The 23,370-nt window shown below is 44.2% G+C and overlaps 1 protein-coding gene across 1 annotated transcript in view; it reads right to left on the reverse strand.

Annotated features, from left to right (window-relative positions):
- Positions 1-491: 491 nt before the first annotated feature.
- MSLN (mesothelin) overlaps positions 492-23,370 on the reverse strand; it is a 90,041-nt gene continuing 67,162 nt past the window's right edge. The window contains exons 24-30 of the mRNA XM_068247290.1: positions 22,057-22,241; positions 20,155-20,301; positions 12,081-12,214; positions 10,599-10,732; positions 3,891-3,985; positions 3,544-3,757; positions 492-985 (exon numbers count right to left, since the gene is read on the reverse strand). Coding sequence (XP_068103391.1) covers positions 897-985; positions 3,544-3,757; positions 3,891-3,985; positions 10,599-10,732; positions 12,081-12,214; positions 20,155-20,301; positions 22,057-22,241 — 998 coding nt within the window. The 3' untranslated portion in view covers positions 492-896. The remainder of the gene's footprint in view (positions 986-3,543; positions 3,758-3,890; positions 3,986-10,598; positions 10,733-12,080; positions 12,215-20,154; positions 20,302-22,056; positions 22,242-23,370) is intronic.

The following is a 23,370-nucleotide window of genomic DNA, read 5'->3' on the forward strand; positions in this document are numbered from 1 at the left end:
ACGCCTGAAGTCAGTTCACTCCAGGGGGTGCTTTGGGGGTGCTTGGACAATTCTAGGGGGTGCTCGAGCACCCCCAAGCACCCCCCTGGCGCCGCCCCTGGAGGGAGGAATTGTTGCAGGTGTGACTTTAACATGAAATATAGTAGTCCCAGGGACAGCAAATTATGGTCAGTAATAAAAATGAGTCAAGTATTTTAACTCTCCCTCATTCTACAAAGAAATAATTTAGTGGTTGCTGTCTCTGTTACTCATGGAAATATTTCTCTTCTTCCTGTCTGGACAGGAAGTAATGGATTTTCTCACAAATCGGCACACGAGTGCAATTAAAAGGAGTTCTAACCCCTAATGACACTATCCAAAGCTAAAATAAGAATGTTTCCTGTAAACTTATATGTATATATAATTTACAAATCTAAAGCAGAATATTCAGCCAGATTATGAAGAGCCCCCCATTAGAACCCATTAGAAAGTCCGAGGTAACATTTTCATATTCTGCCACCCCCCCCCCCCCTCCCCAGTATGCTCTATTATGGAGTGTTGATAACTGAGGTAGAATAATAAGTGCAGTAAAGTATTAATTGATAAGTATGAGGTTTACCTATTATCTAAACACAGTCAAGAGTCGAGGATACAAAACCAGTAGATCTTATTTGATGCATGAAGCATACTTTGCAAGTATTGGCTCAGCACACAAAATGGCTGCTGGATGGTCCTATTAATAACAAGTTCACTTCATCATTATATCATACAGAACCTATGCAGCATAATTACAGTTCCCACAAATTACATGTACGGTATTCATATTTCCCTCTAGATTCAGTGATTTTCAGATAAAAGAGAAGGAAAGGAAGGGTTGCAATTTCCACATTCCATCAGGATCCTTCCACTGACAGTAATCAAAGATGGATGTCCCAAGAAAGGAAGATGGCCGCCACAACCGCCAGGGTGAAAGACAGGCAACATGTGGAAGTAAGAGGAGCTGAATCTGCAGAAAGAAATGGAAGATGTGTCGTTAAACTGAGCTTTTATTACAATGCCATGTAAACTTAGGGCCCCAACTTACTGGAGAGCGTTTTTCTGGTCGTTTTCATTTTTTTCTTTTTTGTTAAAAAAAAGGCTCCAATTGACTTGCAGTAAAATCGTGACAAAACTGCGGCGATCACAATATTTCAAAAATTCTTGATCGCTGCTATCTTGCCACATTATAACCGCTTTTGTAACCGATTTTGCTGCAAGTCAATGGAAGCATTTTTTTTTTTTTTTCATTGAAAGCGGCCCGAAAAACTCTCTCTCAGACTCACTAGCAGAGGATGTAATGCTATGGGGGATTTTATAAAATCACATCCCTCTAGTGGGATCACACACATAGCATTACATTAGCAAGAGCTTTTCAAATCACAAACTCTTAGAAAAGAGCTGCTAGTGGGTTCCAGGCCTCACTGTAGATATAAAGGCAAAATGTAAAGTCTTAAAGCTCAACTAAATGCTCAAAGGAAACCGACAATAAGGTTAGTGCAAAACAGAAATTTGCCTTCTTAAAACAGCAGGTATTTGTGATTATTCCGGTTGGAGTGAGCATATGATGTCTCCCACAATGCTTCACTGCTGAATATGCAAATCATCTTTGTTGTCCCTGAAAGCTAACCACACCTCCAGAAACACTGGAATGCTATGACGTGTCAGCTTGTTACATTGTATAGAGCCACAATGATCCAACACACATACAGACTGTTTCAGAGTGGTTGATTCTCAGTGCATGGCATGGATTAATATGGCTCTATAGGGTAGGACTTGAAACACCCAGAGTTACAGATTACCCAGCAAGCTCATGGTGAGCCAGAACTCCTAGGAGTGTGTAAAGGGGCTGAAAGAGACCAAATAGCCTCCTCACTAAAATGCAGCCTAGGCTAAACATCTCTGGGAGAATGGGGTTACATATCTATATATAGCAAAATATAGATATAGAAAGTGCTTTTCATTTTTTAAAGTTGTGATAAATACCTGAAAGGTTGTGCACGGCTCATGACACTGCACCCCTTTTTAACTTTAATGTCTAGCTGCTCCCAGGTCAAACGGACATTTGCATGTCGTTTTCTGGTTGTTTAAAATAGAGTTAAGGTTCCCTTCCAATAGGATGACCTCATTGCGGTTGAAGGGTCTAGTATGACATTTTTTGCCTGCAAACTGTTTTGGAAGCTAACATCCTCCATTAGTGAAAATTTGTAGCACCTGTTTCAGATGCAGTTGTGTGCATTCATACCTTTAAGGGCTCGTTCACACTAAGGGCGTTTTTGCCCTTTTTTAAGCGCAGGCGATTTTCAAAATCACCCTAAAAGGCTTGTGCGATGATTCTCTATGAGAGAGTTGACATCTGAGCGGTTTGTTTCCGATCCGCTCAGCAAAGCGGTGCCTGTACCTTATTTGAGGTGATTCCGCCTCAATGGACGGTATATTAAATACGCAAAACGCTCACAAAATCGCTTTGTGCATCGATTGTGTTCGCGTTTTTAAGAATAAATACATTGTTGTCAGGGAGAGAATGAAAAAAACACTCTGGAAAAGCGTTTAGAAAAGTGCTTTTAACAAAAACACACCGCCTATCCAAGCGATGGGAATCAGAAAAAAAATTGCGTCAGAAAAAACGCCCAGCGTGAACGCTAACCCGATCGGAATGCAATGTAAACAATGCCTAAGAGGCTCTGCACTCCTCTTGCTCTTAAGTCATTCAGATACAGCCTGGTTTTGGATACGCCGCCATTTCCGCCTACCGTGTACAAAAATGTAAGTTTACCTTTTCTATTGTGTTATAAACACCACCTTACACGGTCCTTCAATACATTAATGCTAGGGTACACAGCATTCAATTTCCTGTCAGATCGATGGGGCAAACTGATCATTTCCGACATGTCCGATCTGGTCCAGGATAACGATATCGGAGCTGATCGGATACGTGAGAAGTCATTGGGTCGATCCGTCAATCTGCCAGGAAATTGAATGCTGTGTACCCTAGCATAACTCTCCAGCCACCTGTTGGGATGGACGATGGGGAAAATGCGTTCATGAGGGAAACTCCCTGCATAAAATACCAAGCTTGTAAAGAAAAGAAAAAGACTTTCCCTGATCCAGTTAACTTTTCTACTGAGTTTTCTTACAAAAGAGATTTTCATACTTATCAACAAACATACTGTAACAAAATCACTATGACAAAATAGTGCTTAAAATAGGTTACCTCAAATTAACCTAAGTTTGATATTGTCTTTTTTTTTAACCTACTCTTTGTACTTTTCATTTGCTAGTTGTTGAAAGGGTATTTTCTAGGCAAGATGGAAAAAAAATACCCCAGGGAGAAAACGCAAGAGAAAAGTTAACTTCAATCCGAGACAATGTGAAAAACAACCAAGGAGTTGCTACAACAACCAGCCAACATGCAATCAGCTTTTAGCTCTTATGCAAAAAGGAAACAAGAATTCGGACAGGCTGAGGTGGGAAACTTATCAACATCTACTTACATTTCTTTTTAGCATAGCTGAGTGTTATACTTACTGGTTTTGGAAGGTGTGGTATTGGATGGGGAAGATGTGGAACTGGAACTAGCAGAAGAGTCACGAATTCCTCCAACGAGGCCCAGACCAAGTGTGTCTAAATCAGATTGTTTCTGGTTCTGTATCCATTGGCTGACCACCGTAGTGGTATTCTGGGTCACCAGATCGGCGGTATTATTACCGAGCAGGGTTTTCACGTCACTGACGGTAAGGCTCTGTTTGGACAGATGAGGAAATATTACTGATGTGGTGGTATTCATCAGGATTGTCATGCATGAAGTAGAGGGTATAACCCAGGGACACCTGACATCACTTCCTCTGTTTAAAGGCATTTCTGATTAAACTTACCGCTGCTACAGATGGGTTTAAGCTCACAAAGGTCATGATGTCCATGTTGGGACTCGTGGCTACCAGCGTCTTCAGATCTGGAAGGGTTGCACCACCTGGCAGCATGACAAATGCAGATGGGTAATCAGTACAATATATATATATACACTTTAGATGCAATCATGGACATTTATCTTGTGGTTCCCTTTTCACACTTTTGTTCCCAACAGCATTTTCATTTTTATAATTCTGTGACAAAATAAACTCGTGCTTAAAGGATACATGAGGCAAACCTAGGAAGGAAAAGGGGCTTCTTCACCTGAGGCTTCTTCCAGCCCCTAGAAGTGTATCAGATCCCATGCTGAAGTTCCACTGTGCTTCAGGCTGCTGCTGTCCCCTCCGTAAGATCGTGAGACGCGGCTGGGTTGAGGTCTTCTACGCATGTACGGACGCGCCTCTCGTGATCGCCCTCCCATGGCCTGGAGCTCTCTGTGCTTGCGCATTTCACAAAGATTACTAGCCAAAGCAGGTAATTTGGGAACGCTTTGCGTCCCAGAAATGTGGCACCGCCATAGGCACCAATGGCACGTTGGTAATTATGGTGCTAGAGTTTGGTCAAAGGCGTATCTACAGAGGTGCAGGCGTAGCTAATGCCCTGGGCGCCGCCTCCTTCCAGGCACTGGGGGGGGGGGGGCGCAGGTCTCTCCTCCTCTCTATGCTGTGCAGAGAGCGTAGGAACACAGAAGAGTTGCAGTGTTTGTGTCTGTGAGGGGACGGAGCAGCTTCCCGCCCCCTTCCCTTCATCTGTGTGTGTGATGGTAATACCGGAGGTCCTGCAGCCATCACATTGCCTAGCACAGGTGATCAGTGAGCGGCTGCTCAGGGCTTCTGTACTGTGGAATACTGCAGCTCCGTATTGCCTGCTCTCCCTCCCTTCTCCTCAGCTGATTACATTTAGCAGTCCCCACCACACGAGTAACACAGACTACAGTGACAGGCAGCTCTGCATCTCTCCCCTTCTACAGCTGCTCTACTATCGCTTGCTTCCTGCTTCTCAGACCCACCCGGACGATTACAGAGTAGCTCCCAGAAGGTATGCAGATCAGCCTTTCACTGAACTTCTGTGTTAGATGTGGTGGGGAAATGAGAGCTGGAATGCAGGATAATCTGCCACACTTGTTGAAGAGGGAGGCAGAATAGCTAAGCAACATGGAGCCAGAGGATTCTACAGCAGAGGAGCCTTAGCAGCATGATCTGTGTTTTGATGCAGCATGACCTCCAAGGTAGTAGTGTTGTCCGGATCATGAACGATTTGGATCTTTGATCCAAATCTCTTTTGTGAGTCGAATCATCCGAATCATCAAAATGAGTGATTCGGATCGCAAAAGGGGCGGGCCAGGAGCGACACGCCCCCTCTCAGCGGGCAGCGGGGTCCTGGAAGCAGAACTGAGATGGATCGCTCTGTTGGATGGGAGCCAGCCTTGCAGGGAGACAGGTAGTTGGGAGAGGGGACATGGGTGCCACTGCCAGATATGTGTAGAGCACACATACTGGCTATAACGTGCTGCTGATTATAGGCTGTCTGTTCCGTAGTTGTGCACAGTGAACACATTGGAAGCTTTTGGCTCAGCTCAGCACAGCTCAGTAACGTTGCAGGCACTGTGATTGAAAGGCAATATGATCCTCCTGCACTGCTCTAAACAGCTGCACTTATCTTCTGGGAATGATTTGGGGAATGCTTTCTTTCACTGTGCGACGTTTGCATTCAGAGTACACAGATGCACATATAGGTGAAATATATGTAAAGCATATGATTGCAACATGTGGGTATTGTGTGCAAACAGACATCTCTGCTCTCTGCTCGTCCCTCCTCTGTCCACTCCCTGCCCTCTGTCCACCATCTCCCCTTCTCTGTGTGTCCACCCCCCTCCCCTTCTCTGTCCACCATCTCCCCTTCTCTGTGTGTCCACCCCCCTCCCCTTCTCTGTCCACCATCTCCCCTTCTCTGTGTGTCCACCCCCCTCCCCTCCTCTGTCCACCCCCCTCCCCTTCTCTGTCCACTCCCTGCCCTCTGTCCATCTTCTCCCCTTCTCTGTGTGTCCACCCCCCTCCCCTTCTCCTGTCCACAGCAGGGAAAGACCTGTCCTGCTATTCATTTCACCCCCGAATGCTTCGGTAGTAAAATGATCCGAGATTCGGATCAAAGATCCAGATCTTTTCAATGATCCGATTCGAATCATCCGGATCATTGAAAAGATCCGAACTTCCCATCTCTACAAGGTAGTTATGCATAATCTGTTTAATTGGGGTGGCTGAATAATTGTTGCCACTAAAACGGACCCCACCCCCTCCCAGCAGTATCAGCCCCCCCCCCCCCCCCCTTCAGTATAGGATGCCTCTTTCTCACGTACTCATCCTTATTGCCGTTCTCGGGAGCCGTTCTGCACGTGTTATATGCCCTGCGGTGTATCGTCGGGATGTAGCAGTGCGACGCAATCAGCGGCAGTAGTAATTAATTCACGCCGGATCCCAACGATTAAAAGCTCCCGGGTGCGTCGAACCGCAACGCACCAAAATGCAGCGTCGGGTGTGAAAGGTAAAATGAAAGTCTATGGTCTTTCATTTTACCTTGATTAACGCAAAGTTTCGACTTTGCATCAAACCGCAGAAAACGGGATCTAGTGTGAAAGAGCCCTCATTCCCTCCGCCAGCCCTCTCTCTCCTCCTTATCCCTTGTTCCCTCCCCTCAGCCCTCTCTCCTTATCCCTCTTTCCCTCACCATTCCTCTCTTTCCTCCTTATCCCTCCCCCCCAGCCCTTTCTATCCTCCTTATCCCTCATTTCCATTACACCCCCCCCCCTCCCCAGTAGCTGTGGGGTGTCCCCAGGGGGCGCAGTTATAGCGTTTGCCATAGGCGCTATCTTCCCTAGATACGCCACTGAGTTTGGTAGCGGTGATGAAGTTCGGTTACTATATAGCTGAACTCCGTAGTGGTGGGCCAGCATGGATAGCGATGATGGAGCTCAGCTACTCTGTAGCTGAAGTCTGGGTAGAGTTGGGGTCACCAGATAGCAATGGTGGGGTTCGACCACAGTGTTACCAAACTCCAGGTAGCGGCAGCGACTGCAGTTAGAGGCGTTTGGTAATGGTGGTGTTAGTGTTAGGCTTAGGTAGGGTATCGATTGGTGTGAGGATAGAATATGATAGGCGGATAGAAGAATAAAAGTAATATTACGATATTCTACTATTGATAACAGGTAAAAGTAGAATATTGGTAACATACTGATATTCTACCATCTGCAATATTTTGCATTCAGAGTAACATGGGGTTCTTTTAAGTGAATGTTCCCACTTACACCTAACTCTAATGTGCCCCTTAGCTATGGCTATCACTAACACCAGCATTAGCAAACGCCGCTAACCGCAGTCACTGCTGCTACCCAGAGTTTGGCTACACAGCAGCCAAACTCCATTGTTGCTACCTGGTGTCCCCTTTGCAAGCTAGAGTTTGGCTACACAGTAGCCAAATTCCCGTTGCTATCTGGATCATTGCTGTCTCCGCCGCTAGACAGTAGCTAAACTCCAACACCGCTACCGAACTCCTGCACCCAAATTTCTGGTTCCAGGTAATAGTTTTAAAAAATTGCCATTGGCGCCTACTTGCCGCTCAACCCACACAGAATATTTGACTGATAAAAGATACATGATTCAATTTTCAACCAATGTATAATCTGTCACCCTGGGAAACCACATTTATTCCAGAGGTAGGTCAATATCCTTGGAAAGTCTAATTTGTTGTAAAGGGAAATTATACTTTTGCTGTGGAAAAAAAAATGGTTCTATCCCATAGGTTACGAAGTGATAAAGACAAATATTATTTTAGCTTGTTTACTTTGTTTTTATGTGTATTTAAGACACAGCCATGGCTCCATGGATCATTATTGCTTTAAAGGATAAATTAAAAGTTAGATTCTGCATTTCACTGATCCAATGCAGGTTCTCTCTAAGCATACGTATGTTCCCATCATATATGTTTTGACTGCAGGAAAAAGCTGGAAGAAGGTTCTCCCTGCGCAAGGTAATCTAGGGAATATAAAAAATATGTTCCCCTACTAGTTAACAAATATCTCTCCCTCTACATGTAATTTGGAGTCCAGCTATTGCTGGCACCAGAGTTAGTGATTGAATTGGGGCGCCCAAAACAGGAACTGTGTGGGCACCTACAGTATATGATCTGCTTCACACTCTAAGGTATTTGACTCAATGCAAATAGGTTTATTATGGTCGTGAGTGACCATGGACGAGTGCATTTGGACTGACCGTGTACAAGTGAGGTCTATGAAACACTCTTTAATGGAGGAACAAAGCTATGCATGAGCGACTTCACTCTACTGGGCATGCACAGACCTTACTCGCACACACCCAGTGCAGATGCATGCGTCCACAGGTCGGCCTGTGGCCAAAAGAGAAAGCCGACTTGCACTGGATCTTCGGGCTTTACGAAGATGTGGTGCTCCTCTGGACCATCCAGAGGCTTCCAACTACTGAAGTATCTAATTTTTTATGTTTTTGAGACTTCAAGTGTGCTTTTAATACAAAAGCTGGTAGTTTCAGGGGCAGGAAATATGCGACAACAATAAAAACCAGCTGTGGTTCCAACTCTATAGCTCGACACAAATCATAAAAACAAGTGGTAGAATGTGCCCCAATCAGGAACACAGGACAGCAATAACAATCCAGTAAATGTTCTAATCAAGGGGTGTCAAACTCAATTACGTAAGGGGCCAAAATAAAAAACCTTGTCTAAGTTGCAGGACAAATTGTTTATTCAGATTTAATATTGAACAGTCTTAACCACTTCACAACTGAGGGGTTTTACCCCTTCAGCATCCGAGCAATTTTCTCCTTTCAGCGCTCCTTACATTCATTCGCCTATAACTTTATCATTACTTATCACAATAAAATGAACTATATCTTGTTTTTTTCACCACCAATTAGGCTTTTTTTAGGTGGGACACTATGCCAAGAATTATTTTATTCTAAATGTGTTTTAATGGGAAAATAGAAAAACATTTGGAAAAAAAAACATTATTTTTCAGTTTTCCGCCATTATAGTTTTTAAATATTGCATGCTACTATAATTAAAATCCATGTAACTTATATGCCCATTTGTCCCAGTTATTACACCGTTTAAATTATACCCCTATCACAATGTTTGGCGCCAATATTTTATTTGCAAATAAAGGTGCATTTTTTTCAGTTTTGTGTCTATCCCTAATTACAAGCCCATAATTTATAAAGTAACAGTGTTATACCCTCTTGATATAAATATTTAAAGAGTTCAGTCCCTAAGGTAACTATTTAAGTTTTTTTAATTTGTAATTTTTTTTAATTGATTTTAATATTACAAAAAAAATATTGGTAACAATTGGGGAGTGTGGGAGTTAATGAGTTAAACTAATTAGTGAAAATAATGTATTTGTATGCGAAAAAATTTTTGGGGTGTAGTATTAATTTTTGGCCAAAAGATGGCCACATTTTTTTTTCAGGCGTCCTGCAAGCGTCGGAAGGACGCTTGCAGGAAGGGAGGCTGGGAAACTGAGTTTTTTCACAATGATCGGCTGCTTCTCGTAGAAGCATGCTGATCATTGCGGGGGCAGAGATCAACGAACAGGAATGGATTTTCCCGTTCATTGATCTCCGGGCGAGCGGGCGGCGGCGTGCACGATCGCGGGAGTGCGAGCGGGAGCGCGGATATCGGCGGCAGCGGCGGGGGGTGCGTATATCTACGCTCCGGGCGGGGAACTGAAGTCCCGAGGAGCGTAGATATACTGTACCTGGGCGGCGAAGTGGTTAAACTTAGTAGCATGACTAGAAAACATGGGGGGGGACACTCCTCCCCCATCTGCAGAGTAGCCCTGTGGAGCACTTTAATATTCACCTGCCCCACTGCTGATTTGGCATAAAAGGATCAAGATGATATGTTGCCTAAGGCAAGATGCTGGCTTTCATTTACCCCATAGTCATTTAGATAACCTGAGGTTTGGGGTAGGGTTACCAGCCACACAAGGGGTTTGGATCCCAAGAGGGGGGCCCATGGTATTTTTGCTGAGGATCCTGTGGGTTGTTGCGGCACCCCACCTCAACCAGAAACTGTCACCAGCGTGCTCCTCTAGTTTGGAAGGCAGTGTGCTGTCATTCTTTTACTGCTTACATTGATGCACATTTGAAGCTCTAGGAAGCCACATAAAAAGGCAAGGAGGGCCGCATTCGGCCAGTGGTCCTTGACACCTGTGTTCTAACCACTTGCCACACCATACAGCAGAAAAAAATAAAGGTTTTCTGGAGTTAGACTTTTACCTGACCCCAAACTAACCCCCAGGTTGACTTGTGGTGCTGAGTGTGTTTATGTGACCACGCCACCCCTTCCCACCCTTCTGGTGAAGGACTTTCATTCAGATCCACAGCATTACGGAAATTGGATGGATTATTTATGGATGATTTTTTTGGTCTCAGTATGGGTTGATATATACCACAATAATGATGCTAATATAATATTACATATAAATATATGCAAGCCTTATATTTAATTATATTGAATGATAGAAAGTAAAACACAGCTGTGAAATCAGCTTTATGACAAAGATTACAATTATTGATTGTCTTGAAAGGAATGCTCATCAGTCAGGATTTTACATGCACACAGTCGCCTGTTCATTCATCACTCACCTAGATACGGCTGAATGAGTTTGTAATAGGCCGATGACTGGTTGACCATTCCCTGATAGGATGCATTAGCTTTGGTGTACAGGACATTCTTCGCCGACTGGTTACAAGATGACACATCGAGAGGCATGGCGTCACTGTCGACAGAGGTGAACAAGAAAAATAAGTCTCACTTAGATAGAAATTTTAGAGGGCATTCCCATTTTCTTACAAAATATTCTGTATTATTAATACTGTAAACATTTCTGCCTTTTGCTTCTTCTGTGGCCTAATACATTTCTCCTAAACAAATGCGTTCTCTACACAGTGTTCATGGATGTTGCCATTTTGGATTGGATTCCAGTAAGAGACTGGACTCCAGGAAGAGAACATTCAGGCCCCTTTCACACTGGCGCATTGCGTTACCCTGTTTAGCTGCAGGGTAAGGCTACACCAATGAAAGTCTGTGGGGCATTTCATACTGTGATGCGATCCGCCGGAAGTGCCCGATTTAACGCGAAAGCAACAGCATGTTGTTGGGTAACATGCGCGGCGGCTGGAAGTCACGTAAGTCAGTGAGGACGCAGATATATTAAATTTTTCGTGTTCACGGTGCGCGTGCGTGGAAGCTTATTTTTCAATATACTTCTGCACAATTTGTTTTTCGCCCACAGGAAGTGAGCGCTAGAGGGCCTTACTTCCTCCTTGGCTTGTAGCCAAAAGGGAGATTACAGTGCACCGTTGCGGTAGTCCCCATTGGGGTGCAATGTGATCATCGCACTGCAACGCTCCTGTAATGCTGGTTACAAGTGTGAACCCAGCCTCACACATTTTGATTCCTCCTGCCATGCAATGGCATTTCCATTTTCTGCCACACAATCTGTATCTCTACAAAACCTTTAAGCAATTCTATGAAACACATATATAAGTAAATACTTGATCTAGTTACATAACGGATGTATTGTACTGTCCACATTTTGATTTCAATGAATTTTATATAGTAAATGAAGAGAATTCTGTTCCTAACCGCCTCCGTGTCTTTTTCCCATAGTTTGAAGCTAAATACTGATGTCTTTTCTTCCCTGAGTTCTCCAATCTGCTGTGTCATTCTGGCACAGGATCTGGCACAGTGTGAGCACAGGATCAGATTTCAGCCAAGCCTTTCACATTGCAGTGTGCTCAGAGCCCAATCAATGAGAAGCAGGAATGTGGGATGGGGAGATGACAAGCTACCCTCTCTCTCTGTCTTTGACAACGGCAAAAGAATACAGCTTGGTATACTGAGATAAGATAATAACAGCAGAGAGATTTCTGAATACTTTGAAAGCAAGAAGTTTTGAATCAGGATGATACCTTCTTGCTTTTGTTGATGGCTAACACGGTACAATACCCTAATGCTGAATAGATCAGAGAACTTGTACTGCAGAGTGAGATTCTTGGCAGCATCATACAGTGCAGTGTTTAAATTGAATTTGATTTTGTCTTTATTACACAAAGTGTACTTACCTTAGAGCACTTGACGTGATGTTGGCCAACTGAGCTGAAGTCAAGAGACAAATCCTTTGGGAGCCAATAGCATTGATTGCAGTGCCGCTTAAAGAGTTATTCAAATTAATGTATCTGCTGATGACTGACAGGGCCTGAAAATGGCACAGGGAACAAAGAAAGGAAAATGATCAGTGGAGCAAAAAAAAATTAATGAGATAATTAACCAGTTCACCCCCAAGGGTTTTTATCCTAACGGACCAGAGCAATTTTCAGTTGTCAGCGCTCCTCCCTTTTATTCCCTAATAACTTTATTACTACTTATCACAAGAAAATGATCTATACCTCGTTTTTTTCGCCACCAATTAGGCTTTCTGTGGATAGTACATTTTGCTAAGAATTTTTTTATTCTAAATGCATTTTAATGAGAAAAACAGAAAAAAAAGAAAAAAAATCATTATTTCTCAGTGTTCAGCCTTTATAGTTTTAAAATTAAACATTCTCCTGTGGATAAAACAAACACGTTTTATTTGCCCAGTGGTCCCGATAATTAAACCGTTTAGATTATGTCCCTACCACAATGTATGGCGACAGTATATTATTTTGAAATATAAGTGGTTATTTTTCTGTTTGTTCTGGCCATAATTACAAGCCCCTATGTAATAAATTAAAATTAATTTTCCCCCATAAAATATAGAATAAAAAAGCTGAGTCCCTAAGGCAACTATTTATTTATTTTTTTTAAGCTGATTTTTTTTTTTTTACAAGTGTTTTTTTTGGGGGGGAGGGTTGGAAGTGTAATTTTATTAATGATGTGTATATACTTGAAAATGTATGTATTTTGTAGGTGTAATATACTTTTTGGCCACAAGATGGCGCTAGTGAACACTCATAGGAAGTGTTAACTTTTTTTTTTTTTTTTTTACACTTTATTAAACTGTTACATTTCCTGTTTATGTGAATGGACGTAGCCGCTGTTCGCGGTCATGTCCATTCACTCCAGGCACTGCGATTGGGTAGAGGACTGTTCGGTCCTCTTCCCCAATCACCCAGCACGGGATCCCGACGGTAATGGCGGCGGTAGCGGCGGACACACGGCGGTAGCAGCGGCGGGAATGCGCGACGTATTAAAATGTCATGTTGCTGTTAATAGCGGTAAGCATGACGTTTTAATACGTTAGGATGGCGGTAAATGGTTAAAATGTACCTATTGCTAAAAGTGGATAGATGATTGCACCACCACAACTGTGTTGCCAGAGGAACTAGAACACTTGGTAAATGGAAACTGAACACTTTGTATATCCAAAACATTGTCAGTGTTAATCTTCATATTAAAAAAGCAGCACCAGTATAGAATTGGGAAACATTGCTAAAAGGATAAACCAAAGCATATTATTAAAGGACAACTGTAGCGAGTGGTATATAGAGGCTGCCATATGAATTCCCCCTTAAGCAATACCAGTTGCCTGGCAGCCCTGCTGATCTATTTGTATGAAGTAGTGTCTGAATAACACCAGAAACAAGCATGTAGCTAATCTTGTCAGTTCCAACATTAATGTTGGAAACACCTGATCTGCTGCATGCTTGTTCAAGGGCTGTGGCTAAAAGTATTAGAGACAGAGAATCAGCAGGACAGCCAGGCAACTGGTATTGCACAAAAGGAAAAACAAACACGTCAGCCTCCCTACAGTTGTCCTTTAAAACCACTGAAAACAACCCTCATACAACCTAAATGTACTGGCCCAAGAAGTCGTGAAAGTAAAAGGTCAATGTTAGGGCTGGTTCACACTAGAGTGGATGCAAGTTGGACGGTAAGCAGTATCCATCCGCTCCGTGTCTGCTCCTGTGTCGATCACGTCCACCCGTACACATTGCTGCTCACTTGTCCTGCCGCTGCCGTCAGCCCGGAGGCCAGCAGGAACATGGTGCTCTCCATAGGCTGCATTAGGCCAATTCTCCCTAGCAACAGGGAGACTTTTCATTGGTCTACCATGAACCAATGAGAATTCTCCCTGTTGCTGAGGATTCCCATTTGTTTTTTCAGCCCAATGGAGATTCACATGCTTATGCCGGCCACCGGGCGGTGTAGGTGGGACCGAGGGGCCGTGATCGGCGACAGGACATATAAATGTTATGACGCGGCAGCGATCGAAATGGGCGAATACATCCGTGATTGTGGTCCAAATCCGTCTCGTGATCACGGATTTAGCTGTGATCATGGGCCGTGATTATTACCTTAAAACCCGCCAACTTTAGTGGTTAAAGGGGAACTGAAGTAAGAGGTATACGGAAGCTGCCATATTTATTTCCTTTTAATCAATACCAGTTGCCTGGCAGCCCTGCTGGTCTATTTCTCTGCAGTAGTATCTGAATAACACCAGAAACAAGCATGCAGCTAGTCTTGTCAGATCTGACTTTAAAGGGGCACTATGGCTAATTTCTTTGTTTTTTTGTCAATGCAATATTTATATCAGTATGTGGAGCATAATTAGAAACATGTAATGTGGGAGATGAATTTTTTTTTTACACTGACATCATCCTTGCAGAGGTTTAGAGTCACGTCGGCAGATTTACCTTACTGACGCGACTCAGGCTAATCCACTATGTTGTAGGAGGCATCTTGCCCTGCTGTTTGAGATGCCGTTATTGTCCACCCCTCTGGGCAGCGCTGGGAGGATTGTCCCATCTTCCAAATGCACATTCGTGCAGTTACAGAGGTCACCCATCAGCCATAAAGTGCTGCAATTAGACACTGTGCTGAGTGGCACGCAATCTCCATCTGCGGTGGGAAGCAACCGCCGTGTGGTGAGGGACGCAGCCTCACTGATGACGCTGCCTAGGCAAGGACCCCTGTACTGAAGCTGGCAAGGAAACGGACACCTATTGTTGTCCGTTTCTATGGTTACCAGACTTCGGCATTGGAAGTGTGCAGTGTAGCAGCGGAATGAAACAGCAGACACAAGCGCTGTAGCTGTGTAATGCTTTTTATGTTTTAATTTGGGTGAATTTTTTTTTTCACCCAAATTAAAACATAAAAAGCATTACACAGCTACAGCGCTTGTGTCTGCTGTTTCATTCCGCTGCTACACTGCACACTTCCAATGCCGAAGTCTGGTAACCATAGAAACGGACAACAATAGGTGTCCGTTTCCTTGCCAGCTTCAGTACAGGGGTCCTTGCCTAGGCAGCGTCATCAGTGAGGCTGCGTCCCTCACCACACGGCGGTTGCTTCCCACCGCAGATGGAGATTGCGTGCCACTCAGCTCAGTGTCTAATTGCAGCACTTTACGGCTGATGGGTGACCTCTGTAACTGCACGAACGTGCAGTTGGAAGATGGGACAATCCTCCCAGCGCTGCCCAGAGGGGTGGACAATAACGGCATCTCAAACAGCAGGGAAAGATGCCTCCTACAACATAGTGGATTAACCTGAGTCGCGTCAGTAAGGTAAATCTGCCAACGTGACTCTAAACCTCTGCAAGAATGATGTCAGTGTAAAAAAAAAATTCATCTGCCACATTACATGTTTCTAATTATGCTCCACATACTGATATAAATATTGCATTGACAAAAAAACAAAGAAATTAACCATAGTGCCCCTTTAAAGTCTGAAACACCTGATCTGCTGCATGCTTGTTCAGGAGCTATCACTAATAGTATTAGAGGCAGAGGATCAGCAGAGCTACCAGGCAACTGGTATTGATTAAAAGGAAATAAATATGGCAGCCTCCGTATGCCCCTTACTTCAGTTCCCCTTTAACAGCAAAGCCCCCTTAAAAGCTAGAAACCACAAATTTGCCAGATATGTTAAGAAGAACAGTGGTAACAATGGGAAAACATTTTTTTTCAAAAAGATCTTATAGTTTTTGAGAAAAAATGATTTTAAAGTTTTAGAAGGGAAAAAAAAGTATACATTTAAATGCGGTAAATGACAGTTAATGAAACTTCCTTTGAAACTTTTTTCCTCTTGTTCCCACTGTACTTCTTAACATATCTGGCAAATTTAGTGTTTCTAGCATGTAAGGGGGCTTTGCTATTAACCGCTAAATTCAATGGGTTTTGGTGGGTTTTTAATCACGAATACTTTTTTCATTTGAAACTTTAAAATCGATTCTCTCAAAAACATAAAGTACTTTTTGAATGTTTTTTTTAACGTTGTAGCAACTGATCACCTTTATAGTCCATCCAGTTTTGGTGATTGTAGAATGTATGGGGGTTTTGCTATTAATGCTAAAGTCAAATCCATGATCACGGCTGTAATCACGGATTCTACATGCAATCGCGGCTAAAATCAGAGTCGAATTCGGAATTCCGTAGCCGGATTTCGATACTGCCGTGGCCAGATTTACTCTAATTCGTGATCGGGGGTATCCAAGCAACACTAGTGTAATGACACTTGTTTTTCAATAGAATCATCATTTCACAGAAATAAAGGGGTTTCTGCAGATGCTTCCAAACAGGTTGTGCATTTTTTCCCCTCTGTGGAGCAAGCAGGAAGATCACCTGATCTCCCAGAGTGCTTTGGGGCAGAAGGCTGCGTGACATCATAGCCTAGGCTACACATCACTGAAAGGTTGGATTTACATACCAATATACAGCAATATATAGTTACAAGATTAATTAAGGAAAATTACGGTAAAGATGAGTGATGAGTATCCTGAGTAATTTATTACATTTTACTATCCTCTTTAAAGGGGAACTGAAGAGAGAGGTATATGTCATGTTTATTTCCTTTTAATCAATACCAGTTGCCTGGCAGCCCTGCTAGTCTATTTCTCTGCAGTAGTATCTGAATAACACCAGAAACAAGCATGCAGCTAGTCTTGTCAGATCTGACTTTAAAGTCTGAAACACCTCGTCTGCTGCATGTTTGTTCAGGGGCTATGGCTAATAGTATTAGAGGCAGAGGATCTGCAGGGCTGCCAGGCAACTGGCAGGGCCGGCCTTTGACCTGAGCGACCGGAGCGATCGCTCAGGGCGCCGGGCCGCCGGCTTCCAGGGGGGGCGCCGCGCCGCTCTCCTGCCCCCCCCCCCCCCGGCCGCATATTGTTTATTTTTATCTGCTCACTTGCGACTGTCTCCCTCTGGCTCCGCCCCCTGGTGCCGCTGGGGGTGATGGGGGCGAAGACCAGAAACAAGTGCTGGAGCCTGCAGCCTCTTGGAGGCAGTGTCTGTGATAGTCTCCGCCCCGCGCTGCTGGCCCCGTGCGTGATAGGAGGAGGATGGAAGCCCGCCGTGTGCCAGGCCAGCCTCCCTGCCTTGACCTGGCTGTGTGTGGCAGTGGGTGACTGTCCCTCGAGACCCCGAGACCCGGGCTGGCCATCGCCCCAAGACCCCAACTGACTGGACAGACCATGTCACCAGCATATATATATATATATATATATATATATATATATATATATATATATATATATATATATATACATATATATATATATATAGGATGGGGAGCGGAGCCTTACTTTTGCTGGTGACATGGTCTGTCCAGTCAGTTGGGGTCTTGGGGCGATGGCCAGCCGGGGTCTCGAGGGACAGTCACCCACTGCCACACACAGCCAGGTCAAGGCAGGGAGGCTGGATGTATATAGCTTTGATCATACAGCGGTCAGCTCAGCTGGGAATCTTATCTGCTGGCTGCTGCATATTATAGGCAACTAAAGGGGGATCTGGTAGCCTAAGTATACACACACACACACACACACACACACACATACACACACACACACACACACACACACACACACACACACACTAAGTGGGGGTCTGCCTATATACATACACACTAAAGGGGGGATCTGCCTACACTAGTAGCATATATACACTAAGGGGGAGATCTGCCTATAGTAGGCCGATCCCCCCCCCCCCTTAGTGTATATAGGCTCTACTAGTCTTGTATATGTAGGCAGATCCCCCCTTTAGTGTATTTATAGGCAGATCCCCCTTAGTGTATATATTATATATACACACACTAAGGATCTGCCTAATATATGTACACTAAAGGAGGGGACTTGCCTACAAGACGAGTAGCCTATATACACTAATGGGGGGATCTGCTTATAATAGGCAGATTAGACCCCCCCCTAAAGTGTTTATAGGCTACTAGTCTTGTATATGTATGCAGATCCCCCCCTTTAGTGTATATATAGTAGGCAGATCCCCCTTGGTGTTTATATTATATATACACTATTTATTTAAGAATTTATAGCGCTGACATATTACACAGCGCTGTGCAGAGTATATATTGTCTTGTCACTAACTGTCCCTCAGAGGGGCTCACAATCTAGTCCCTACCATAGTCATATGTCTATGTATGTATTATGTAGTGCATGTATCACAGTCTAGGGCCAATTTTTTAGGGGGAAGCCAATTAACTTATCTGTATGTTTTTGGGATGTGGGAGGAAACCAGAGTGCCCGGAGGAAACCCACACAGACACGGGGAGAACATACAAACCCCTTCAGATAGTGCCCTGGCCGGGATTCAAACCAGGGACCCATCGCTGCAAGGCGAGAGAGCTAACCACTACGCCACCGTGCTACCCATACACTAAGGGGGGATCTGCCTAATATATATACACTAAAGGTGGGATCTGCCTACAAGACTAGTAGCCTATATACACTAAGGAAGGGGGGTGGGATCTGCCTATAACAGATAGATCCCCCCTTAGTGCATATAGGCTACTAGTCTTGTATATGTAGGCAGATCCCCCCTTTAGTGTATATATAGGCAGATTCCCCCTTGGTGTATATATCTGCCTATATATACACTAAAGGGGGGGATCTGCCTATATATACACTAAAGGGGGGGATCTGCCTATATATACACTAAAGGGGGATCTGCCTACATATACAAGACTTGCTGCTTATATAAACTTGGGGCCCTTTTACAAAATCAGTTGCTCTCAGTTAAAACGGAAAGAAAACTGATTTTCAAAGTAAGACCCATGTTTTCCTATGGCTCCTTTCACGCTTAACGCGTTTCAACTGAAATCTTTTTCCCAATGCACTGCGTGGTGTGTGGTGTGTGTAGAGAGGATGAACGGCGGGGGGGGGGGGGGGGGGGGGCACCAAAATCTGGTTACGCTCAGGGCGCTGTGAAACCTAAGGCCGGCCCTGGCAACTGGTATTGCTTAAAAGGAAATAAACATGACAGCCTCCATATAACTCTCTTCAGTTCCCCTTTAAGTCACCTGTTGATATAAGAGACCATCCACTACAGGGTTTTTTGCTGATATCAAAATATATTTAACTACTTCCGTACCAGCAGTCTATGGCCCCTTAAGGACCAGAGACTGCTGGTACCACAAAAACGGCACTTACCGACGATTCGCTGCACTGATCCGCTGCTCTCGGCTGTCACGCTGCTCTCCCTTCGCCACAGGTCCCTCTCTCTGCTGTCTCTATAACAGCAGAGCTCTGTGCGCCGGTCAGGAGCTGCTTTCATTGGCTCCTGACCTAGTCCATATTGTAAGCCAATGGGATCCTGACTGGCTAACAGAGCTCTGATGGCAGAGCGAGTGGGTTACGGTGGGGGCAGAGCAGAGCGAACAGCGGGAGTGGCGGGACCGCGCGGCAACAATTGTTGAAATCTATGTCCTGTCAGAGCCGTGCAGCCACAAGCAGGATGTAGATTTCAACTGCGCTGGTCTGGGAGCGGTTAAAATAGCTTCCTAAAAATCATCCCCAAGATTCAGTCAATAGTTAGATATAGTCAGGTCTTAGGGAAAGGTGCAGGATTTGGTGGGGTTCTTTACAGTCATCTGAGGTTCTTCTTTCACAAGTTTCTCACTGGAAGCAATATTTGAGTTTCCCATTGATGTTAGAATTCATCCACTATGTCACTCACTGCTAATGTCAAAATGGTTGCTATGAGATTGCTTCTTAAAAAACTAGCTTCAAAACTGGTACTTCATTCCAAACAATTTCTAAAGTGACTGCAACTCAGTCACACCACAATGGGTGAAGTAGAGCAAGATGATTGGTTATTTCGAAAACCACTGATCCTGTACATTAGCTTCACACAATGTCCAATTTGTCCCTGTAATCGTAAAAATACTTAATTTCCAAAACAAGAACCAACAGGCTTCCACTCACCACACTGTCTGGTAGTCCTCCTGAGAGTAGGCTTGCTAGTGTATCCTCAGAAGTGATGTTCCATTTGCTAATGTCAGCATCTGTACTCACGGAAGCGATGGCTCCAAGGTTGGATACCACAGTGTCTGGGTAGCCTCCAGGATAGAGCTGCAATTTGAAAGAAAATGTGATATTTGAGCAGTGGCGTAGCTAAGGAGCTATGGACCTCGGTGCATGTTTTAAATGGGGTCCCCCATACATGATAATTGATATGGCGCACCAAAACCTGCCAAGGACAACCACAGATTCAGAGTTGCAAGAAGGGGATAGAGAAAAGTGTGTTAAGGATCACTGCTATTCAAAGCATCTATAGAAGTGATTATTACGAGCACAGGACCAATAGAGAGCTAATACTTTGATAGAGGGTGGACCCTTTGGGGCCCCTATGGCCCAAGAGCCCCGATGCGGTCGCTACCTCTGCACCCCGTATAGCTACACCACTGTGTTTGAGCCGTAGTTAGAAGATGCAAATGACAACAAAATAAACGGTTTCCCATGCGACCAGGTTGTAATTCATTTGCCTGTTACTCATTGGGGCCGATTCTATTGGATCACGTGATTTTCCTCGCAATTCATAAATCCCCCTGCTGGTTTTTTTCCCCCTCCCATCAGAAATCACAAACACACGGCAATCGTGCGGTACACCCCACGAATCGCAATTGGATCACGGCAAAATCACGGTAGTATGTAATAGAAATGCGGGCGCAGCTTTCTTAGTGGAAAAGGGCCCTTAGAAATTGTTTTTATTATAGCCTGATTTTTTGCCCATTCCCTACATGTGTTATTCTTTCCTCTTTTAAAGTTAGTCACCCCAGTGGCTACCTAGATGAATATTTCTTGTCTACATCATTTTAATTTCTCCTCATCACCAGAGTCTGATAAATCCTCAGTGTCTGTTTATGTGTACAAAGTAGCTGAGCAAGCCACAAACAATGGAGAAGGAAAGGAGAATTTTAGTAATTCAGGATGGTATACAAAAGCTTGTGCCGGCGTGTCAGTCAAATGCTTTTCTGCAAGCATGCAGAAATAGGGAGTACTCTCCAGGCATAGGAAGTACAGGAATTTTCCATGCAAAAGCTGCCAGTCGCATCGCTATAGCCACCGATCAATTAGCAGGTGCAGCACAGACAGGAAGATAAATGTAGGGGCACCATGAAAACAGAGTAGTATTAGTCCACAGCAGAGGAGTAAGGCTGGGATGAGGAGGCATCAGAGATCGGGCTTCGCTAAGATGATATCTCAGACCAGATTCAAGAGGGTTGAGGAGCATGCTGTGGCAGGGGCCTAGCTTCAGGTGGGTGGAGCTGTATGCCACATTGATCCAGAGATCTCCAGGCCTCATTTAAAGTTCTGCATCTACAAGCCCTACTGCCATGCTGGAACGCTAATGAGAAGGGGACTCTCTATTTACGGTGGTCATAGTCAGGGCCTGCATAACAGGCCCGAAAACCTTGCGACTGCCTAAGGTGAGAAGTGAAATGGCCGCATGGAGGTGGACGCTAGTAGGAAGCGCAGTGAGAGGCTGGGCCCCTGCTAGGATAGTGTCCCACTTCTCCCGTGCTGCATTATAAGTATAACATCACTGGGCGGATCATGCATTACAAGGATGCCGGATGACTCTGTGTATGCAGACTGTTCTGCACTCCTGAGGATAAAGCTGCAGTAGCAAGGCAGCAAGCCGGTTAAGGGCCATCTCCATGAGGTTGGCAATAGCTCCAGAAATGCCCCTTATGCAAACATTAATTTGAAAGAATATTTTTATTGTGTAGTTTTAAGTGGCCGACAGTGCCACAACAAACAGATATAGTACAATATAATACAACGGTGCAAACATTAATTTAAAGAAAGTTGAACAGTACTTACAACATCAAGCTTTTTCTTTATGATGGCTTGCTGATCAGTTGTGAATCCTAAATTGCCCAGTATGTTAAGATAATTTGACAGAGTAGTATTGTCCAAACAATTGTCCAGTAGGGTAGGTGTATAGGACAATGGGAGGGTGGGATTGTTAACGTTGCTGCTTGTAATCTGAGAGCCAGCTGGACAGCCTGTTATCAGAGAAAACATGTTAGGAGGAGGAGGACAAGACAAATAACATTTATATTGCGCTTTCCTCCTGGTGGACTCAAAACGCCAGAGCTCCAGCCACTAGGGCGCACTCTGCAGGGAGTAGCAGTGTTAGGTAGTCTAGCCCAAGGTCTCCTCACTAAATAGGTGCAGCTTACTGAACAGCAAGAGATGGGATTCAAACCCAGGTCTCCCGTGTCAGAGGCAAAGCCCTTAACCAGTACACTATCCAGCCACTTGTACACTGACAAATATGAGTTTAAATGGTGTGTACATTGGGGCCCCATCAAAGTTTTGTTGGGGGCCCCCATAAGTTGTAGTTACGCCACTGATTACAGAGTTTGTTCTTTCTTCAGCAGAGGTAGTAAGTAGGAGTGGTTATGTGATCTGCTGGAGAATATACTCCCCTCTGCTAGCAAGAAGCAACTAGAGGACCAAGGTAAGAGCCCGCAGCCAGGTATTTTTAATATATGTATTGCAAAAAAGCGCAAATGTACAAAGCACAAAACGTTCCCTATAGTATTCATTTAAATAAATAAAAGGCTGAAGTAGGGCTTTAGATTTCATCCTGGAATTGCTGTATGAAGAATGCTGTAGGCCAGATCTGACTAAAGAGATGCTACTTTTTCATTTGATGCACTTGAAACACAAAGAAAAACCGAGAGCCCAATATAGTGCAGTAAGTCTAACAATTGTTGGCGAAATAATTAACAGATGTGGATATACTCACAAACATGGGTTATCACATAGGCAACCACTTGAAATGCAGGTGGGGAGCATTAGAACCTGACCCCACTCAGGTTTAAGAAGTCGCTCTCTGTAGATAGAAAGAAGGGGAAAGTCCCCTCCACCCAAGGTGGACTATATACTGTGCAAATTTGGACAGAGGCGCCAGGCATTTTAAAATGATCTAAAAACAACTAAAAAGGAGGAGTACAGGTGGACTTACCTCCTGAAATGATGGACAATCGATATTGTTCAAATCGCAAATAACAATTTATTTTGGCACTCCGCAACACGTTTCGCAGGTATAACCCACTTCATCAGGCAAGGAGTGCAAGCTCAAAAAGGTCCAATTGTGGCAATGCGTCTCTGTCTTTCATTTGATGT

Source organism: Hyperolius riggenbachi, chromosome 7 (assembly GCF_040937935.1).
Source record: "Hyperolius riggenbachi isolate aHypRig1 chromosome 7, aHypRig1.pri, whole genome shotgun sequence".
NCBI classification, from domain to species: domain Eukaryota; kingdom Metazoa; phylum Chordata; class Amphibia; order Anura; family Hyperoliidae; genus Hyperolius; species Hyperolius riggenbachi.